Here is a 21,746-nt window from a genome sequence, read left to right as displayed (position 1 = left end):
TACTTATTTGCTGCACTCTGAGGCTAGTCATTGTATGGCGATGATCTGGTGCTATTAGAACAACTTTTTTGTGAATTTGAGAACATTTGGAAAGTTTTTTCCGATATCCAAACCCGTTGAACGATATTTGGTGAACGATATTCGTAGAAATTTGAAAGATAGAATGTTCGCACGTTCATACATACATACACATGTTGTATACAAATTTACACACATATAAATGCCCATCTTTTAACGCTACAATTTAAATCTGGAGTCCAGAGTTCAAAAATATCCTAGGAGGTATGCAGCACAGCGGCTCCTTTCCTTTGAAGTGAGTATTCTAGGCAAGCAGAATATAATAGTTTACCTTTCTGATGGCACCTATTGTTTAAATGAGATTGAACATTATCTTGTTTCCGCTGAACGCCATGCAACAGTTACAAGTATAATGGAAAATTGACAGATTATCGATTCTCAGAAAAAACACTGTTGGCGCCTAAGCGAGTGATAATCACGTGTTAGTTCTTGTACGAGGATTCATTGAGCATTTGCTCTTATGCGGACTACAAATACGAGTACGCTACAAATCCTAACAATCGGTTGAATTTTGTTTGACCACTCACTGTGGGTCGGTTGACAATTTTCATTTCACGTTGTTTGCCGCCAAGTAGCGGAACGAAAATAATTGTCATGTTTTGTGTTTATTTGTTTCTTCAGTAAATTTTTTGCTTAATACTCCCATGTTTCCTTTAATAGTGTACACATTAAATCTCAAAAGAAATGATCGATTGCTAGAAGAACAAAATTGTTTGTCTTTTGTAAACCTCACCACACACACGTCGATCATTTTTGTATTGCGTTTACCTTGTTTGAGGAGCAGACTTTGATTTTTTTGTTATTTGTTGAAGATAATAAACTGCAATTAACTTGACATTATTGGCTCTGATAGTGAAGCAGTAAGGGAAGTCGGTCGCACAAGTGTCGATTGCATTGTAGCTGCTGCAAAAAATTTCTTCAAATGAATAATTTTAATTCCATAATGTTTTCCTTTTTATTCCTGCCATTGTAGTTATACCCCGCTGCAAAATTATAAAACCCCCACACATTGACAAGCTTCGACTATTTATTTACCTATTTTTTATTTCAGTTATTTTTTTACTAAAATATTATTCATGCCATAACAAAGACCATAATAACAATCGAAGTTTTCAGCTTTGTAGAATATCTAGAAAAATTCGAAAAATTTTCATCACACTTTTCAATCTAATTTTGTTTTTTGTATTTGGGTACACAATTCCATAGCCCGTTAAATTTTATTATAGCAAAGTGTAAGTTTGAAGTCGCTCAAAAATTTCGTTAGTTTTTGATAATGTTCCCCCTGAATGTCGTGTCGTGTGTATTCGTTGTTTGTTCAGATGCCATTAAAAGTCTATTTGTTGACTTTAGTGATAACGTACAAAAGTGTCTAATCATCTGTGTCTACAACTCTTATATGTGTATTGACCGAATTTTTCTTGAAATATCTGAATTGGTCCTTATGTGAATGCCCTTATTTGCGGCAACTTTAATGTTAACCTTTTGATTGCGAATGCTAGGAGCACCGAAGGATAATAATTGCATTTTATTATACGTATGTAGGTGTTTGCGGGTGATATAAGGCCACTGGTTTACCGTTCACTAAATACTAACCTCAATGGTGGTGTGGAAAACAATTTTTCTTTGAAAAACACGTAATCAATGTTTCTTTCGTTGTAGCATTGCTGAATGTTATAAAAAATTAAGTTTTTGGTATTTGGCCGAGCTCCACCTTTCCATTAGTTTTGGTTAGTTTAATTATTATTATCGATATGAAGGAAAGGAAAGAGAAGTAATACACAATTTAATTGCGCTAGTAATAGACAGTTGGAGGAAATGCTTAAACGATGTCTACTACATAAGGTTGCAAAAAATTATGCCAACAATTTGCATGCGAATTTTGTATTACATTTTATATATTAATAAGAAATAACAGGACAAAGTGTCTATGGATACACATTGTTTTCCTGTTATATGAACGTATAATTAAAAATATCTAACAAAAATTTTAATACACAAAATACATTGGGGTAGTACTAGACAGCAAGCTACCTGGGGTTTGTCCACCTCTTTAATGCATTGGTGTTACACAGCAGTGGCCAGACCAATACTTCTCTGTTGTACTCTGGTGTGGTGGACCGTGACAAGAAAATCTTCATACATTGCGCCTATGACAAAGATTCAGTGATTAGCTGCTTTATGTATCACATGAGCGCTAAGAACGACTCCAACGGCGGCCCTCGAAAACATACTTTACTTACCACCGATATATCTTTTTGCAGAAAGCCTCGCTATTAGGTTCCAGGCCATAAGGGCATTGAACGGATCGAGATAGTAGACGCTATAGTGAAAAACGGAGTCTCTCTATCTTCGGATCTTGTTAACGAAATACCAAAGTCAATACAAACATTATACAACGAACTAGACGAACATGGTTGGAAAATTCAGGACAAGATGAGAGCATCTGTTGCAGGAATGTAAAAATCATGTGTTAACAAGACGATCACAGTCATACTCGATTTATACTATTACTAACATGAAGAGATTGTAGAAGTATGATAGGGGTACTGATGGGACATGGCCCAATAGCAGCGTATGATTATAATATAGAAATCTCGGACGGCGAGGAATGCAGAAATGTAGGAAGTAGGACTCAAGTGCATCTTTGCGTTTCTACGACAGTCGGTTCTACGTAACCGGAACGACCCGGATTTATATCCGGCCAAGGACCGTCATTTCAGCAGGATTCGCCCTATATGTATGGGGAATCATAATGCTGCTATAACAACAACAAACATCCCCATTGCTGATATACCGCGTAATTCAAAACACGCTTCAAATATATGGGGGCTGCACAGTTTCTCGGGTTGGAAGGTTCTTAGGAATGGGTTGAAAATATCTCCTTAAATTTGCAATAGGAACAGGAACCATGCGGGTGGACTATTTCAAAACGCATAACTAATGAACTCCATCTGGTATCGGTATAGACCGAACCGGCATATGTATCACTGCAAGTCAACCAGGTCAACCAGGTCAACCTTGATGATTCTCCTTATATATATATATATAATTGGCGCGTACACCCTTTTTGGGTGTTTGACCGAGCCCCTCCTCGTATTTGTGGTGTGCGCCTTGATGTTGTTCCACAAATGGAGGGACCTACAGTTTCAAGCCGACTCCGAACGGCAGATATTTTTTATGAGGAGCTTCTTCATGGCAGAAATACACTCGAAGGTTTGCCATTGCCTGCGGAGGGGCGACCGCTATTAGAAAAATGTTTTTCTTAATTTTGGTGTTTTCACCGAGATTCGAACCGACGTTCTCTCTGTGAATTCCGAATGGTAGTCGCGCACCAATCCATTCGGCTATGACGGCCGCGGCCGTAATAATAATTATCGATAAAATATGGCTGTACAGAAAAAGCATCTTTATAATCTAAGATTATTTTATAATCTCGGATTTCGGGAGAAAAAATTTTGTATGTGTAATCTCGCTTTTTAATTACGGATGGAGAGTTAAGATCGAAAAAATAGGTTGTCTAGTTATATGTGAACCTATTAGCAGCTCCAACTTCGTAGTTCGTCCTTTTCTTTTTCTTTTCAACTTTCCTTTGTCGTAATATTTCCATGTACAAAAGGTTGTTGTTGGTGTAGCGCCACCACTTTTAATGAACGCGCCTTGATATTAACTTGACAGCGCTTCTTGAAGGAGGTATCACCTTGGACTGGAACAGGATTTGACTTCTTCCTAATGTTGATGATAAATGAAACCACTTTACTATGCTTTTTGATCATCTGTTTGGGAAATATGTTTCTGCAAAAATAACAGACATTAAAAAACGTTATTTCACGTAGGCTATTCTTAAAACGATTAAAGAACACAATAAGGTTTGTTGGAAATCGCGATTCTACTGCAAAAAGTTGGGCTGCATATAAGAATAAAGGTAGAAAGTAAAATAATCATTACGACATTCTAGAAAAATCCATCTTCTAGCCAAACTAAATGCTAATATTTCAGCCAAAGCATTGTGGCGAATTAAAAATCGTTTGGGGTTTTCTCAAAGTATATGAAAATCGGCATGCTCGATGCCAATGTGATAAATTTATGTTTTTCTAGGAGTGAGTACAGAAACAACATTACTCTCGTTGGAGATTAATTAGAGTTTACATTATAAACCTGTTGCATATGTTTTTTTTTACCACCACTTTACCAAATCGATGGAAGGTCGCAAATGTTATTCCGGTTCACAAAAACAATTAGGAATATTTTTGTTTGATTCAGCAATTACATTTTTGAAAAGCTACCTCTCGAATAAATATCAACAAGTTCTGTATGGGGGGAATTCCTTTGCTGTCGAAACGATTCACATTTGGGTCAAGGCGTTGGGTCAATACAGGCCTTTATTATTTTCAACGGCTTTGTTCATTGTTGTCAAGATGCTTCCATTCATTTGTATGCTGATGACACGCAAACTTATTTTTCCCGCCCATTTTTTTTTTTTTTTTGACAGAATGACGATCTAAAAAGAATAATGGTCTGGAGCAAAGAAACCGGCCCTCGCTTGTATATTACTAAGACGTAATGGGTGATCAATTTAGAGATATCGAATTTTAAATTGAAATAAAACTAAGAAAATTCGAATTGATTGACATTATTTCTGTGTAGAACCATTCACGACCTTTCAAATGTTGGTCGCAACTGCGCTGTATTTCGGCCTTCCGTAAACACGGGCGGCCGCCGTAGCAGAAAAGGTTGGTGCTTGGCTGCCATTCGGAATTCGGAGAGCGTAGTTTCGAACCTTCGTGAAACACCAAAATGAGGAAAAAGTTTTTTTAATAGCGGTCGCCCTTCTGCGCACAATGGCAAACCTCCGGGTGTATTTCTGTCATGAAAAAGCTCCTCATAAAAAAAAATAGAGTCGGCTTAAAACTGTAAGTCCCTCCATTTGTGAAACAACATCAAGACACACACTACAAATAGGAGGAGAAGCTCTGCGAAACCCCAAAAAAGGGTGTAAACGCCAATTATATATATGTATATATATAAACTCCAATTTTGAATGATTCGCTGGAGGACTTCGGTCGGTAACTCGTGAATAACTTTAGTTATGTTGGTTTTCAATGGCTCAACCGAAGCTGGTTTATCCACAAAGCATTTGGACTCTACGTACGCCCACAAATAAAAGTCCAAAATTGTGATATCACACTATCTTTGTGGCCAATCCACTGGTCCGAGAAGAGAGATAAATTTCTCACCGAAACCACGATACAGTAAATCCATTGTTTTATGGACTGTATGGCGAGTAGCCGTCTTGTTGGAATTAAATATTTTGTAGATCGCGGGCATCCATTTCCGGCAACAAAAAGTCGTTTGTCATGTCACGATAACGTTCGCTATTCACTGTTACATTGACGCCGGTCTCGCCTTTGAAGAAATATTGATGGGCTTTAAAACGAACAATCGCTTAACTTGCACAAATCCAATTAGCGTCAACTACCAAACTAAAATTAGTCAAAACCTTTATCGTACCAGAAATACATATCTTATTTGGAATTGGTGCATTGGTAATCTGATCTGGGAATCAAGGATTAAACTGAACCTAGTTTTAAGTAACGCCGTTGGATAACCATCTCAATGCTCGTAATCTGCTGTTTCTATTTGATGTAAGTTCTGAACTCGTCAAACTGCACATATTTTTGGTAAATTATATTGTGTTAGCTCGCATTCCTGACAATATTGTCCCTGCAAAATGTTAAAGTTTAACGGCCTCAAGATTGCTCTTCATAATGTCAGTATGTAGAATTCGTTACCGACGTCAATTAAAAATATACAATCTACCCGATGCTTTAAGGAAGCAGTTACAAATACCTTTGAACAGTAGTAACCTTTCGATTTCTTTTCTCCTGTTTTCCAATGATGGTTGTCTTTTTCCTTTACTTTAAATATTCAATTTTTATGATTTTTATTTTTGTATTGTTGAGTTAAGTTTGAGGGTTTAATTAAATTAATTTAATTTATTTACTTTAATTTGTCTAATAAAAAGACTTAATGTCTTACTATACCGATAAAGTAAATATATAAAAATAAAAACAGCTTAAAAACACTCAAAGGCAATGAGAGCTATAGCTTGTAACATTAGATGGGCGGAAGGAAATTTAGAGCATTTTTTACTAAAATTTATTTTGGGATGGATGGACATAAATCTAGTCTTAACATATATAAATTGAGCGTGATTTTTGGTCCGATCTCAAAAATATTTATGCCGAATTGAAATAAAATGGGGACCAATCCGTGCACGGAGATTGGCGGGTTTGTTAACGTGTTATCGTTACCGCTACCTAATTGGAGTAATTTAGCTTTACCTATATATATGTATTAGGGCGGGTCGATTTAAAAATCGCTCATTGCCCTGTGAAAATCGTATTCTAGGGATCAAAATAAGAAACTTTGCCGAAGGAACCATACCTCTAAAACGAATTCTGATGTCCCCCAATTTGGGTCGAACGAAAAATCCCACTTTGACCCATTTAGAGTGCTCCAATCGAGTCCAAATGTATGACCGACCCCCACTAACTTTGGACGGCCGATCCACCCATGCCAGTGGCACACCCTGTGGAACTCCCATGGGGGGTTCCCCATACAATCATTTCAAAATATCACCATTTTTGGGCTTTACATGAAAAAATCATCATCAATTTTATCTATCGTAAAAGTATCATCTTTTCTGCCATCGAATGAAAACGCTAACAAATTGGTATCATCTAACCGTTTGCATTGCATTCCAGTGATACCTTAATTGTTGAAATGGTTGCAAAAACCCCTACCCAAAAAGTTCGACCCAAATTGGGGGGCATCAGAATTCATTTTAGAGGTATGGTTCCTTCGGCAAAGTTTCTTATTTTGATCCCTAGAATATGATTTTCACAGAGCAATAGGCGATTTTTTGCCTCCCCACAAATAGACCCGGCCTCATATATATAATAGGACTATGAATAAGTTCGTGCGGTTTTTTTTCGAAATTTGAAACTTTATTGACGTAAAATGGTTACAAATTTAATATTCAAAATATTGTCCATCGCTTACTACTACTTTTTCCCATCTTTCTGGCAATTCACGGATTCCCTTTGTGAAAAATTCGGTCGGTTTTGCCGCAATCCACGAATCGATCCATTTTTTGACTTCATCGTAATTACGGAAGTGCTGGTCAACCAGGCCATGTTGCATCGATCGGAAGAGATAGTAATCGGATGGCGCAAGGTCTGGACTATACGGCGGGTGGGGTAGGACATCCCATTTGAGCGTTTCTAAGTATGTTTTGACCACTTGTGCAACATGTGGCCGAGCATTGTCATGTTGCAAAATAACTTTGTCGTGTCTATCGGCGTATTGCGGCCGTTTTTCTCGCAGTGCTCGGCTCAAACGCATCAATTGTCGTCGGTAGACATCCCCCGTAATCGTTTCATTCGGTTTCAGTAGCTCATAATACACAACACCCAGCTGGTCCCACCAGATACACAGCATAACCTTCAGGCCATGAATATTCTGCGCCGACGTCGATGTTGAAGCATGGTCAGGGTATCCATACGTTGCCCGACGTTTTGGATTGTCGTAATGGACCCACTTTTCATCGCCAGTCACAATTCGATGCAAAAAACCCTTTCTTTTGTGCCGTTGAAGCAGTTGTTCGCATGCCATAAAACGGCGTTCAACGTCTCTTGGCTTAAATTCATACGGCACCCAATGGCCTACCTTTCGGATCATTCCCATGGCTTTTAAACGTTTGGAAATGGTTGATTGATCAACTCCCAAAGTTTTTGCAACCTCTTCTTGCGTTTGAGCCGGATCTTGATCGAGCAATTCCTCCAATTCGGTATCCATGAACTTTGGCGGCGCACCCTCGCGTTCTTCGTCTTCCAAGCCAAAATCACCACTTTTAAAGCGTGCAAACCACTTCTGGCACGTTCGCTCAGATAGAGCATGCTCACCATAAACTTCCACCAAGATACGATGACTTTCGGCTGCTTTTTTCTTCATATTAAAATAATGAAGAAGAATTCCCCGCAAAAACACATTATTTGGCACGAAATTCGACATTTTCAAGTGTGGTAAAAATATTGTTGTTTACGCTTCAAATAAAAAACTTATACTGACGTTTGTGCCTTACGACAGTAGCTCTCCAATGAATGTTTGGAAATGTGGATCGATGGAATAATAATCAAGTTACGCCATCTGTTGTAAAACCGCACGAACTTATTCATAGTCCTATTATGTATGTATATATACATTGTATATATTGTATTTCCACGTTTTTTTCTCTTTGAAAGTTTCCAACCGCTATATGCTTTCTGTTTTAGGACCAAGTCTCCTCGGAACAGTTGTGTCAGGGGGACCGAGTAGTTATTGTTCATAATTGGTTTTTGCACTACGTTCTGCGCCATTTTAATATTTATACTTTATTCACAATCAATTGGCCAAAAACTTGGTCTATATACCATTTTATTCAGTTGATATAATTTCTACTTCTGTTTTCTTTCCAGAACTAAAATTAATATTTTGAGACACCAATTTTCCATAGAAGAGAAAAAAAGAGAATTCGTAGAGAGTACCGAAGTCTATACCAGAAAAAGCGATTGAAAATTGTTTTCATGCTTGAAATAAAATGTTTCAAAGGACAAGAAACATATTGTACTCTATTGACTAATTACCGGTACCTTTTTGACAGAATGTATGTTAAACATTTCATTTAAAATTATACTTAAGTTGAAAAATAATGTCTCGACTATTAATTTCCGAATTTCCAATTTATTTTCTTAGTGATTAGTACCGAACATTACTGGTATTCTGGACAACGAGAGAATGTTGTTTGTAAAGAAAATTTAAAGCTGAAGCGACTAAATTAAAACTGAGCGTGTTCATATGTATACATATATAATTCGAGCGTATGTTCGAAACTCGCAACAGCTCCGATCGCTTCGCACTTTCACATATGTATGAATAAAAATAAATAAATGTATACATCTGAATGTATGTGTAAGAAAATTTATATGTATGCAAAAGTCGAAGTAGGCTCCTCAAAATCGCGCATGTTAACCGCCAAAAAGGGAACGGAAAAGCCAACTATACCTACGAACTATTGTAACATATTCACATACTCACGCATGTAATTCGCCTACTGACAGACTGTCAGACCACCAGCAGTAGAGTTAGCATCAACACCAATACAAACACCACTACGTCAACGAAGTCCAATTGTAAACAGCGTCCCCGATAGCAACGAAGATTGCGTTGAGGGTTAGAAACGGTGAGAAATCACTGACATCATCGTCATTGACAACAGCTTCGCGGCCATCGGAGTCGCCGCCATTGTCGCCGCAACAGTAAATGAGGCGGCCATAATTGAACTCCAATAAAACAAACATACACATCCTCAAAACTCGGATATGTGTGCATATACATGCAACAGACAACGCTGCGCTGCCTCGAATAGGAGGACGAACGTGTTGCGTGGCTCTGCTGATTTTGGTGGTAAAGCTGGCAGCAGCAACGGAGGCTGCGCTGCTGCCTACGCCGACAAACGGTAGCTGTGTATGGGGGGATACTTGTTGATTCTGATATAAAAGTCTGGAACACCGGAGCACAATTCACAATTCGTTTTAAGAATTTCGCGGCAAAGGATGTGCTATGTGAGGTCTACAGTGCGCTAGCAAAAATCGTTTACTAAAAAAGTTCAAAAAAAAACTTTACTATAAAAAACAGTTGAGCTTAGGAAGGCGCAAAGTGTGAAGTGACAATTTTCTGGGAACGTACGATTGTTATTACGCTCCAAAATATACAGATAAATATTATCAAGTGTTTATACAAAATAATAGCGAACGATAAACAAATCGCAAAAATCAGACAATCGAGTGTCGTCTGAAAAGTAAACATCAACCTCATATCGCACCACTAGAACAGCTCGTTAAGGATTCGATTGACACCTTGAAATCACAAATTTATCCAAAAGAAAAAACAACAACAAAACCGACAGCATGCAGGTATGTTTATGAAGTTGTATTGTCTTATTTTTTTTTTCAAAAGTCTTTCTTTCTTATACTCAGTTGGGGCATAAGTATTTCAGTTGTTTACTCGTTTGCTCATTCCTTAGGCTTCGAAAAGAGCCAGAAGAAATAATTATTCTGTGAAATTTTGTATTAAAAATCGCGCATTGCCACAAAACTGCAATCAATATTATGAGTTTTTTTTACTATTTTTTTGTGTTCGGAGGCTGATTTTTCTTGAATATTACTATTTTTCTTCTCACGAAGAGACTTATGATTTTTATGTTTGCCAATATTCGTCAAGTTATTTCTCGTTTTAATTTCTAAGCCACTCTGAACTAAAAAATTTTCAAATATGTATATATTTTTGGGTTTGGAAAAAGTTGGATTTCCTCTCCTGCCTTACAATGAATAAAATTTGAGATATCTTAATGAAAGTGTGTTAGATGCTTGACGATCTTGGCATGAAGTGAGTTGCACGTTCCATATAGCGATGATTATCAAATTTACTAAAAAATTAGATATTTCTGTAATATAATGAGAAAAATGGGCGGTAAAACGATGCTAAAACTTATTTGAAAAATTAACCAACTAAATGAAGAAATATGGCTTAGATGAAGTTTGAGCATTCGCCGCGTAAATCAAGTTCGGTTTCGTTCATGCTTTGTACTTAAATATTTTTTATGGATTTTTTTTATTATAATTTAAAAAAAATTATTTTTTTTTGGTCCGAATGAGTCGGCAACTCAAAGGTTTGTGAAAAAATTTGACGCAAGTGATTCTATAGAGGATAGAAAAAGAACTGGTAGGTCAAAGACTGGATGTTCGTTGAGAATATTACTGCTGTAGCGTAAAGCATTGCTCAACAATGTTCCACATCGATATCTCGACGTTTTCAACAAGTAGACATTCATGAATCGCCTGTTTGGCAGATTTTACCTGTTGACGTGCTCATGGTAGACATTAAAAAAAATATCATTTTTCACACATAATAAATATTAGGAGCCGTATTTTGAATAAAAATGCCAATGAGTCTAAGTTTTCCCATGTCTAAGCGCTTCTTTTGAAATACCCTTTATAGTATTTATAGCACCAAAAAATATGAAATGCCGAAACGAGAAAGCAAGATAGCTTGGTATTGGAATTTGTACTTAGTTTTATAAAGAAAGTTTTTCAAAATACGATCTTCCAGAAAGTAAATGAATTAGTTGGATATGCAAAGAAGAGCTACCTTTGAGAAATTTAGTATTCTTAGATGATATCTAAAGACCATCCTTCACCAAGAAAACCAAATGTAAATTTATCAAATGAATTTAATTAATTATTGTGCAACTCTAAGTAATGCAAAAAAATGAAATTGGAAATTTTATATATTTTCTATTAAACTAAAAATTGAGATTTGCCGTTTTCAAATAAACTCAGCGCTTCTGAGGGAGAAAAATGCCTGTTGTGTTGAAATAGCCATTATTCAATTGGAGGAGCAGAATCATTATTATGAAATAAGGGAAGTCTCTCCTTTGTCTCGAATTGAACTCAACTGACCTACACATCCTGATATTTCGAATTTATGCACATCTTGGAGGGCGAATTAGTCGAATAGTCGCTGCAGTTATATTCAGTGACATTTTTTTGGAAAAATTAATTCACATACATTAATTTTTGTATTCTATTCATCATTTGTACTCGTATGTCTATGCAGTAAAGTCTAATTTTATTTGATTTTCGTTCACAATGGTTACCGTCGGTAAAACACAATGTGGCGCGAAATTAGGTTTTTTTGAAGAACTTTTTTACCAAACTCAAAAACACAAAAAATGATTTTGAATGATGAAAATCTCTGAAATCTTATTGATCTTTATGTGCTCCATTGCTTGTCTGGTTGCATACAGCAGTTGTCCAATTTACATGTGTCGAATATGACTGACGTACGACGCCATCTGTAAAAACTATTAATCTTTCGATAGGGTGATTAATCGTGTACTTATGAACATACATACATGAGTCGTTTAATGCATTTCCAATATTTTTTAAATTTTAACATTTTTAATATTTTGTTACCAACAAGTATCAATAAAATTGATTAAGTCTCCAAATTTCACTTGCTATTAAAATTTCTTAAAGAATTATTAATTTCTAATAATTTTAACAATTTCTGATAACACAAAAATGTGTTAAAAATATTTTTATAAGAAAATCTAGCCATAAATCGCTGTTATAAATAAATTTTGAATACTATTTCATCAAAACTGCTACTTGGCTTCTTATTGTCTGGTTTCCCAACGCTTGGTAGTCATCTGTCAGTTTTGAAGCCCTAAAAGTATGCTTTAATTTACCGATTTACATTTATTATTTCTGCTGTAAATTTTTGTTAGTGATGTAGCTGTTAGTCAAAAAAAAAAAGAAAAAAAAACAACAAAAAAGGTGGAACTGGAAAATTTAGTTATACAGTAGATTCTGTTTTTATGCGGTTTAGAAATAGGGCGGTTTTTAAAAAATTTAAAAAATTCATGTCGACCTATCGGGAATTGTATAAACAAGATTCTAAACCAGCTAAGCAAAAACTCATCACAGATTACATCAGAAATGCTAATATTACGTTTCCACCAAAAGCGAACACCGTGTTTGCAGGAGTTGTGTTTGGGAGAACTGTCAACTGTGTCCACCGGAAGTTTGGGAGAAATTGTGTTTGAACTGTCTTTTGTTGACATTGTGAAATACTTACTTTAATGAAATAATATATTATATGCCTTACCTATATTTCATTTTGAAATTGTGTATTTTGTATTTTATGTCAATTGGACGGACCTTATGTCCAAGAACTCCCAGCGACTGAGCCAGCTCCGCATATATATGTGAGTTCTTTCGTGGGCCTCGCAATTCAGCTGCATTCTCACCCCATATATCCAGAAATGCTTCGTCCGCAGAAGGAAGCCAAATAGTTTTTGATTTTAATGGTTTTCCATTAAAATCAATAACTTTAATTTTATTTTTTGCGCGCACAAACGCTTACCACACGAAAAATATTAAACGTCAATCAAATGTCATATTGACAAATTGCAATCATTGTTGCCATGTTTCGATAAGAATGCAATAATAAATGAGGAAAATGAACAACATTGCCACCACTTAATAATTAAATTAGATGCAAACCCAACAAAACACACTTTGAAAAATGGGTTTAGGTATGGAGTTGTGTTTTAATTTTGTATGGGATTTGACAGGTGTTTTGTTTAGTGTTTGCGCTAAAAACACGATAGCGGCAGAGAACCCAAACTCCGGCTGCGGTGGAAACGTAATATAACCCTACAAGTATGGAACAGCCTGCATCACCATCCAGATCAGACGTGTACATTTCGTTAAGTGACGGAAGTTATTTTACGCCAAATCCTAAACGAATGCGCAACATGCGGATATTGTCTGATTCTATTTCTGACCATGTAAATTTATTTTTCGATTCTGACGTTTCTTAAATAAAGATATAATTTTCAAAAATACAATTTTTTGTTTATGCGATTTTATTTAATTATTTCAGATTTATGCGGTCTATGGAACGTATCTATAGTTATAATATGGGACTAGTACCCTTTTTTATGCGATTTTATTACATTATTTCAGATTTATGGGGTTTTTAGCACTTTTGAAACCTATCTATAGTTTTACTATAGAACTGGTAGCTTTTTTAACACACTTTTATTAGGTCGGGTTGTATGTATGTATGTATGTATGTATGTATGTATGTATGTATGTATGTATGTATGTAACGGAATCTTTGAGCTTAATTTTCACTGGCTTCTAAACATCTGATCGACTTGAAATTTTGCACACCTATCAAGGACCGATGACAATGCAATAATTTGATACAAGTTTTCCATTATCCTTATTGGGATTGCCAGGATTAATATTTTCTGTTTTTACCTGTGGGCAAAAAGTAAGGTGAATTTGAATCTTTGAATCTTTTTTTTAACACACTTTTATTTATGCTGTTTCTTGCGGAACGTATGTACCGCATAAAAACAGAAACTACTGTATATGCATACATATAATTGGCGCTTACACCATGCTTGGGTGTTTCGCAGAGCTTCTCCTCCTAGTTATGGTGTGCAGTTTGATGTTGTTCCACAAATGGACCGATCTACAGTTTTAAGCCGACTTTGAACGGCAGAGCTTTTTCGTGGCAGAACTACACTTGGAGGTTTGCCATTGCCTGCCAAGGGGAGACCACTATTAGAAACAACTTTTTCTCTCACTCCTTGTTTCATGTACGAAGATTCGCACCAACTCATTCGGCTACGGAGGCCGAAATTTATTTACCTAAGGATTTAAATTTAAATTTAATTACCTGAGATTCTGCAGATGACTTTTGGACCTTTACATGTTGACGACTGCAAATATAGCAGGCGATGGAACAATGAACTGTATGAGCTGTACGACATCATAGACATAACGCAGCGGCTACGTTGGCTGGGTCATGTCGTCCGAATGGATAAAAACGCTCCGGCTCTGAAAGTATTCGATGCGGTACCAGCTGTTGGTAGCAGAGGAAGAGGAAGACCTCCACTGCGTTATAAAGAGCAAGTGGAGAAGGACTTGGATTCACTTGGTGTGTCCAACTGGCCCCGGTTAGCACGAGAGAGACGACTATCGCGCTTTGTTAAACTCGGCCAAAATCTCGTAAGTGGTTATTTCGCCAATTAAGAAGAGAAGAAGGCAATTAGTTCAATTTTTTTAAGCTGAACGTTAAAAGAAATTAAAAAAAATTGGAAACGCAAATAGAAGCTTCGCAGCCTTTAGTTAGCGCAAAAATAGAATTTTTAACAAAATTGAAAAGAATTAGGAAAACTCAGGTACACGAAGTGGCTCTAAGTACTTAAGGCTAGCAAAGCGATATATTAAAAAATCTTTTGTTTAAGGGGTTACATGGGTTTCGTTGGTTCAAAAAATCGATTTATTTTTTTTTTTTTTTATTAATTTCTACAACTTCTCAGGAATATTATCCAAAATTTTCAAGTCGATCCGAATAATAAATTCGGAGATACAGCCTTTGGAATGTGTGCGCTCCAAGCCAATTTTATTGTTACTCAAAACTTTAAACGCGTTTTTCTCGGAACCGTGTTTTCAAAGTCGGTTGTCAAATTTTCTCGAAAACTACTCAACCGATTTTGATGAAATTTTACACAGGTGTTCGAACAAAGGATTTTGTTTTTTTTTGTTTTGAATTACAACTATTTAAAAAAAACAAAATGTCAAGCAAATTTGACCGAAATTTAAATTTTTTTGCAAAAATGTCTGCCAAAATTCCAATTTTTACTTTTTTTTCTTTCCTTCGTTCAAGCACGAGTTTGTGGTCTTAACTAATTATTTTTGTTTTTTCATTTTTGATGAGCCTGTCAGGAGTTATGCTGACACGCGGACGCACCTTTTTTTCGAGGGGTCCCCGAAAATGACGTCACAATGGAGGAGTTTTAATTTTTTTTTTTTTTGAAAATTTCAGAAATTATTCTTTAAATATGTATCTATAAGACAGAAAATAGTTTGAGTTAAATAATATTTTTTTACATAAAAAAAAAATATTAAAAATAGGCCTTTTTTTACCCGACTAAACCAATGTAACCCCTTAAGAAAATTAAAGGAAAAATTAAAATCAATTCCTAATTCTAATCTCAACCGATTATACTATAATACATATTGGGAGTTGTGATTTTCCTTCTTTTGTTCTCTACATACAAGAGGGCAAAATGCGCGCGAAAGTTAGTTTTTGCCTGTCAAGAGGCGATTACTATTCACAAATAGAGTTTACACAATGTTAAAGTGATTTTAAAGATAGAATAAGTTTTCTCATAAAAACTTTACCAAATTTTCTTTGGTGGCTACTGCAACATTCTACAATACATATTTCGTATTTTTGAAAATTACCGTTATATTGCATGTAAGCGTTTGGCCCCTTTTTACCTATTTTCAATATCTACTCCCATCCCTCTACTAGAATTGTACATTGGCACAATTTGTGACGAATTTTTGGTTGCACAGGGTGATACAAAAACCTCTGTTCTGATATATCACGAGATTCTGGCTATAATAAGTCGTTAGTGTTAGCCCTTTCGGTGGCTTACCTTTTGCGAAGGTAAAGCATAATGAACCAGCTGGCAAAAGTGTGCCTCCACGCACAGCGGAGGACAACATGATAGCTTTAGTTCTCGAACTGAATATAAAATTTCGCTTTTATCGATGCTGTTTAAGCTTGAGAGAAATATTAACTATAACAATAAGCTGCGTGTGCACAATCAAAATTTATTATTTTGAAATGTCATGTCTAATTATGCGATTTGGATTTGATTGAGTTGAGTATCTATGATAATAACAAAGATAATAATACATACCAACAAAGGCATTTAATAACCAATCAATTCGGACAGCCAATTAATTAAAATACTCATTTAATGGAATTTGTTATAAAAAACGAGACAATGCCAACCAGCAGCCAATGTTCTATACTGACATCAGTACAAATACATGCATAAGTACATACATACATTTGTATTTAAGCATCTATGATCTATCTTATTTGAAGGAAAAATTCTACTGGTTGTGAGTAACATTGATTATGTGACTACGTGAGTTTTCCATCGTCACGCTGCCGGTTCAGAGGTGACCAATATTAACAGCAAATGCGTCGGTATTGCATCAACAAATGCGCCACGGCGCACGCAGGCCTACATATGTATTAGCTACAGTAGCGCAAAGCGGAATTCGTACATAAAACAAAAACTTATAATTTTCATTTTAATATGAGAACGATATGCAAATACGAATAAAACTAAAAAGGTATATTATTTGGTTAATATTTTATCAGCAAAATGCAGTTATCCCACTCCAGCCGCTGAAAATAAACACCAATACGAGGGGTGCCTTTTATATGTCGGGATTAGAGAACAAAAACAAATTTTAATCTTCGAAATGATTATTGTTTTTCAAAATATTCTCCATGAAGATCTATACACTTTTGCATGCGTTTGAACCAATTGTCGAAGCACTTTTGCCACTCTGAATGAGGTACCTCCAAAACATGCATTCTGAATGCCGCAACCGCTTCCTCAGGTGTCGAAAAACGTTGACCTCACAGTTTGTTTTTTACGTACGGGAATAGAAAGAAGTCATTCGGTGCCAAGTCAGGACTATACGGCGGATGACCTATTAATTCGATGTTTTGGGTGCTCAAAAATGCAGTTGTTTGAGCCGATGTGTGAGAGCTCGCATTGTCCTGGTGAAGAGTGATCCGTCTTTGGCGATTGGTTTTCCTGATTTCTTGGAAGACAACTGGCAAACAAATGGTTGAGTGGTTGTGTACCACTCCGAATTTACTGTTCTGCGTTGTTCTAGTGGTACGGTTGCGACATGTCCAGTTTTTCCGAAAAAACAGGCGACCATTTGCTTGGAAGTGCTTCGGGCGCGAACAACTTTTGTTGGATTTGGCTCATCTTGAAGCACCCATACAGACGACTGCTGTTTACTTTCGGGCTCATACGCGTAAATCCATGATTCATCACCTGTCACGATGTCATAGACGTGTTTCGAAGCCTCGCGATCGTATTTTTTGAGCATTTCCTTCGACCAATCGACACGAGCTTTTTTTTGAGCGACTGACAAATTGTGTGGGAGCCAACGCGAACAAATTTTTTTGACAGTCAAATGTTTATACAATATTGAATGTATGCTGGTCCCACTAATGCCTAAGATTGTCTCAATCTCACGATAGGTCACATGACGATCTTGCAATATCAGTTCGCGCACAGCATCAATTGTTTTCGGAACAACAACTGATTTTGGACGACCTTCACGAAATTCGTCTTGGAGTGAACTACGACCACGATTGAATTCAACATACCATCGATAAACACTTGTCCTTGATGGAGCTTCATCGCCAAAAAATGAATTAAGTTCATCCATGCAATGTTGCTGAGTTAATCCACGTCGAAAGTTGTAAAAAATAATCCTATCCTATCCTATAATCTATCCTAACGATATTCTACCGAAACCCAAAGTGTTCAATTTTCTTTGCGAAACACTACATAAATACTTTTATTTTGTTACTAACTGATTTGCGGACAACTTAAAAAATGTTTCAAACATTTCTTGCATGTCAGATATTTGGTATTTAGGTATAAGCTGATCTCAATGACTTGGCTAATTGGTGTAGAAGAATTAAATTAGTTCTTAGTATCAAAAAATAATATCACATCACTTTTTCTAAATACTTAAACTTTGATTTACAATTTACTGTTCATGAATTTGTGGGTCTTGAAGTGCCGTTTGACTCGAGATTTACCCTTGCTAGTCACATTAACTTGCCACCCTAGCCGAATGGGTTGGTGTATGACTACCATTCAGAAGTGCGCAGGTTCGAAATCCCGAGCGCGCTATTCCAATTGATAGCAAACGTTTTTTCTAATAGCGGTCGTCTATTGGCAGGCAATGGTAAACCGTTGATTGTATTCTGCCATAAAAAGCAGCAGCAGAAAAATTTAGGTCCCTCCAATTGTGGAACGACATCAAGTATTACACACCACAAACAGAATGAGGGCTCGGCAAAAAACAGGTGTGCTAAATATTTATTTATTTTTATACGTTTCATTGCATCCAACGGAGTCAAACGATTTTGCTCGAGCCCAGGTCCTTAAAACTCTTCGTGAATTTAATAAAGTATAAAAATAAAAAAACACCTCTAATATTGAGTTCTCGTTATTTAAAATCGTTAAATCCTAAAAATCATTGTACTCTTAACTTAATTTTTGTAACTTACTATTTATAAATAGTGTCTGTAAGATTTTTGGCGATAGAAATAAATGAAATGAATACGAAAAACCTTCGTACCCTCTTTGAAAAATGCAGCTTTGTTACTTGCTTGTGTTTGTTAATGAGAGCATATTTACTAATTTTTCTGCAGTTTAAATTATTTTTAAGGAGAGTAAGTAGTTCTGCTTGTTTGGGAATGCACTTTTTCACTAAACTCCTTTTAACGATTGATTATTCCCCTGTTGTGAAAAAAAATTATTTACATTTAGTTCTACTATTTTAGCATTTTGAAACTATATCCATTTTAAAAACGAAAAAATTTCGTAGCTCCATATTGTTCTCTTGTCTTTGTATTCCCCTTTCGACTTTTTAGTAGGTTAGGTTAGGTGTATCCGGCTGATCTGGGCACGCGTGTTACCAGTGTTATTGGCGTTAAACATAGTTCGTGATACATGTCTTGGCGAGTTTAAATGAACAGTTCAAACTTCTGTCAGCAATATCCTTCAGAGATGAAAAGTATACCGATTCCAGGTTACTGTTACTGTTATTATTATAAGACCGTATTTTGTTGAAATTTACAAGAAAAGAACATTTAAGTTTCTTGCCGTTCGAGTCTAGCTTTGAGTTACTGTAATTACATAGCACATATATATGTCCATGTATATGATGTCTACATATGAAAGTCAACATGCAAGTATTTAGTACAACTAAAACATGTTTCTAGTTAGATTGGGGGCGGTACAAACAATCAATAGATAATTGCGTATACGAGGTGTGTTCAAAAAGTATCTCGAATTTTGTGTTTTTTCAAAAATTATTTATTTATTCATTAATATCTATTTTGTCCCCTTCAAAGTAATCCCGATGAGATATTATGCACTTGTGCCAACATTTTTTCCAATCTTCGAAGCACTTCAAAATAATTTTTTTCAGCTCCTCCTTCGATGCCGTCTTTATCTCGTCAATCGTTACGTAGCGCCGTCCTTTCATGGGTCTCTTCAGTTTGGGGAACAAGAAAAAGTCACAGGGGGCGAGATCTGGGGCCTGCGGTGGCTGTGGCATCATTAGTGTGTTGTTTTTGGCCAAAAAGTCGCGCACAAGCAACGATGTGTGAGCAGGGGCGTTATCGTGATGCAAGAGCCAATTTGCAGGTAATATTCCTTATTGACCGTTCTACCCTGTGGCAAGAACTCATGATGCACAACGCCCCTGCAATCGAAGAAAACGGTAAGCAAAACTTTTACATTCGACCGAACTTGGCGCGCTTTTTTCGGTCTTGGTTCGTGCGCCAGCTTCCATTGAGATGATTGAGCTTTGGTTCCCACGTCATAACCATAAACCCACGATTCGTCACCAGTTATGACCCTCTGGAGCAAATTTGGGCCGTCGAGGACAGAGTCCAACATCTCATTAGCAATGTTCATCCGATGCTGCTTTTGGTCGAAATTGAGCAGTTTTGCGGCGACCCGTCTCATGCCCAAATCATTGAAAAAATCTAATGGTACGAGCCAATCGATATGTCTAGGTCCTCAGCAACTTCTCTAACGGTGATTCGACGATTGGCCAATACCATTTTCTTCACTTCATCAATTTTTTCGTCTGTTGTTGAAGTGCTCGGGCGTCCGGCACGATTTTCGTCGTTCGCATCTTCTCGGTCTTCGGGAACATTTTGTACCACCGATAAACGTTGCTTTGATCCAAAGAAGCTTCACCGTATGACACAGTCAACATTCGGAATGCATCCGCGTACTTAATTTCGTTTTTCAGACAAAATTTGATAAAGGTTCTTTGACCCATTTTTTTGAATAGGTAAAAATCAAAGAAGAGCCGAAACACGTGCAAGCAAAGCAGCTGTCAACAATTAACTGAACATTCAAAATGGCCGAACTCGTCGGCATGAGCGAGAGAAATTTGATAATACGTAACCTGCGAAAATTCAAAACTCGCGATACTTTTTGAACACACCTCGTACTTATAGAATGTACGGACGTGCTGGGTGGCTGCAACCCATCTAGACAAACCCATACATTTAAGTACATTTATGTCCATATATTCATATATGCATATGTTCATCTATGTATGTGTTTTTAGTTTTACACAAATTTGCATTTACTGCATATTAATATTAAATTTGCTGCCATTGACAAATTGCAGTGCAAGCAGTGCAAAAACGCACGCACGCCAAAATACACACACACAAGCTTGTATACGGATACACGCAAATGTCGTCAACGCGGCCAAATGACAAATGTAAGTCAACTCGTTTCTGTAGCAAAAACGATTCTGTAGTTTATTTCCAGCAAAATACTTCAATTAACAAAATATGTGAAATTCGGTGGAATGCCTACTATACATAACCAAAGAGAATATACAGGGTGCGCCATCTTTTATGTCGGTAGACGCTGAATAACTTTGTCATTTACCAACCGATCGACTTCAGCAGACATGTTTTCGATATGTCAATTCAGTACAGTTTCAACCATGCATCACTTTACACGGAAACAACGCGAAATCGACGCCATAACACCCGAAATGCTGGACAAAGTGATGACGCACGCAGAAAAAAAATAGCAGTTTGTGATAGTTAATAAAGGTGGCCACTTGATTGATATTGTATTAAAAAAATAGTTTTATGAATTGCAAATAACTAAACCAAATAAAAATAATACCGCACTTATACAAATTCATTTTTTTCTTCAAAGTTATTCAATGTTTTCATACCGATATAAAAGATGGCGCACCCTGTATGTAGGCATATATACGTATTTACATACATACACACATACATACGCGGGTATGTAAACATTCGAAGTTACGCAAGTTTTCACACACACCCGCATACAGATGTAGATTTAAGCCAAC

General features: G+C 36.5%; 1 protein-coding gene across 1 annotated transcript in view; it reads left to right on the top strand.

The window, feature by feature from the left end:
* The first annotated feature begins 9,719 nt into the window (after window positions 1–9,719).
* Window positions 9,720–21,746, top strand: part of LOC128860004 (neural/ectodermal development factor IMP-L2) — a 59,467-nt gene continuing 47,440 nt past the window's right edge. Inside the window, exon 1 of the mRNA XM_054097207.1 lies at window positions 9,720–10,091. Coding sequence (XP_053953182.1) covers window positions 10,086–10,091 — 6 coding nt within the window. The 5' untranslated portion in view covers window positions 9,720–10,085. The remainder of the gene's footprint in view (window positions 10,092–21,746) is intronic.

The sequence above is a fragment of the Anastrepha ludens genome, chromosome 4 (assembly GCF_028408465.1).
Source record: "Anastrepha ludens isolate Willacy chromosome 4, idAnaLude1.1, whole genome shotgun sequence".
NCBI classification, from domain to species: Eukaryota; Metazoa; Arthropoda; class Insecta; order Diptera; family Tephritidae; genus Anastrepha; species Anastrepha ludens.
The sequence above is the reverse complement of the archived record's forward strand: the minus strand, read 5'-3'. Positions and strand labels throughout refer to the sequence as shown.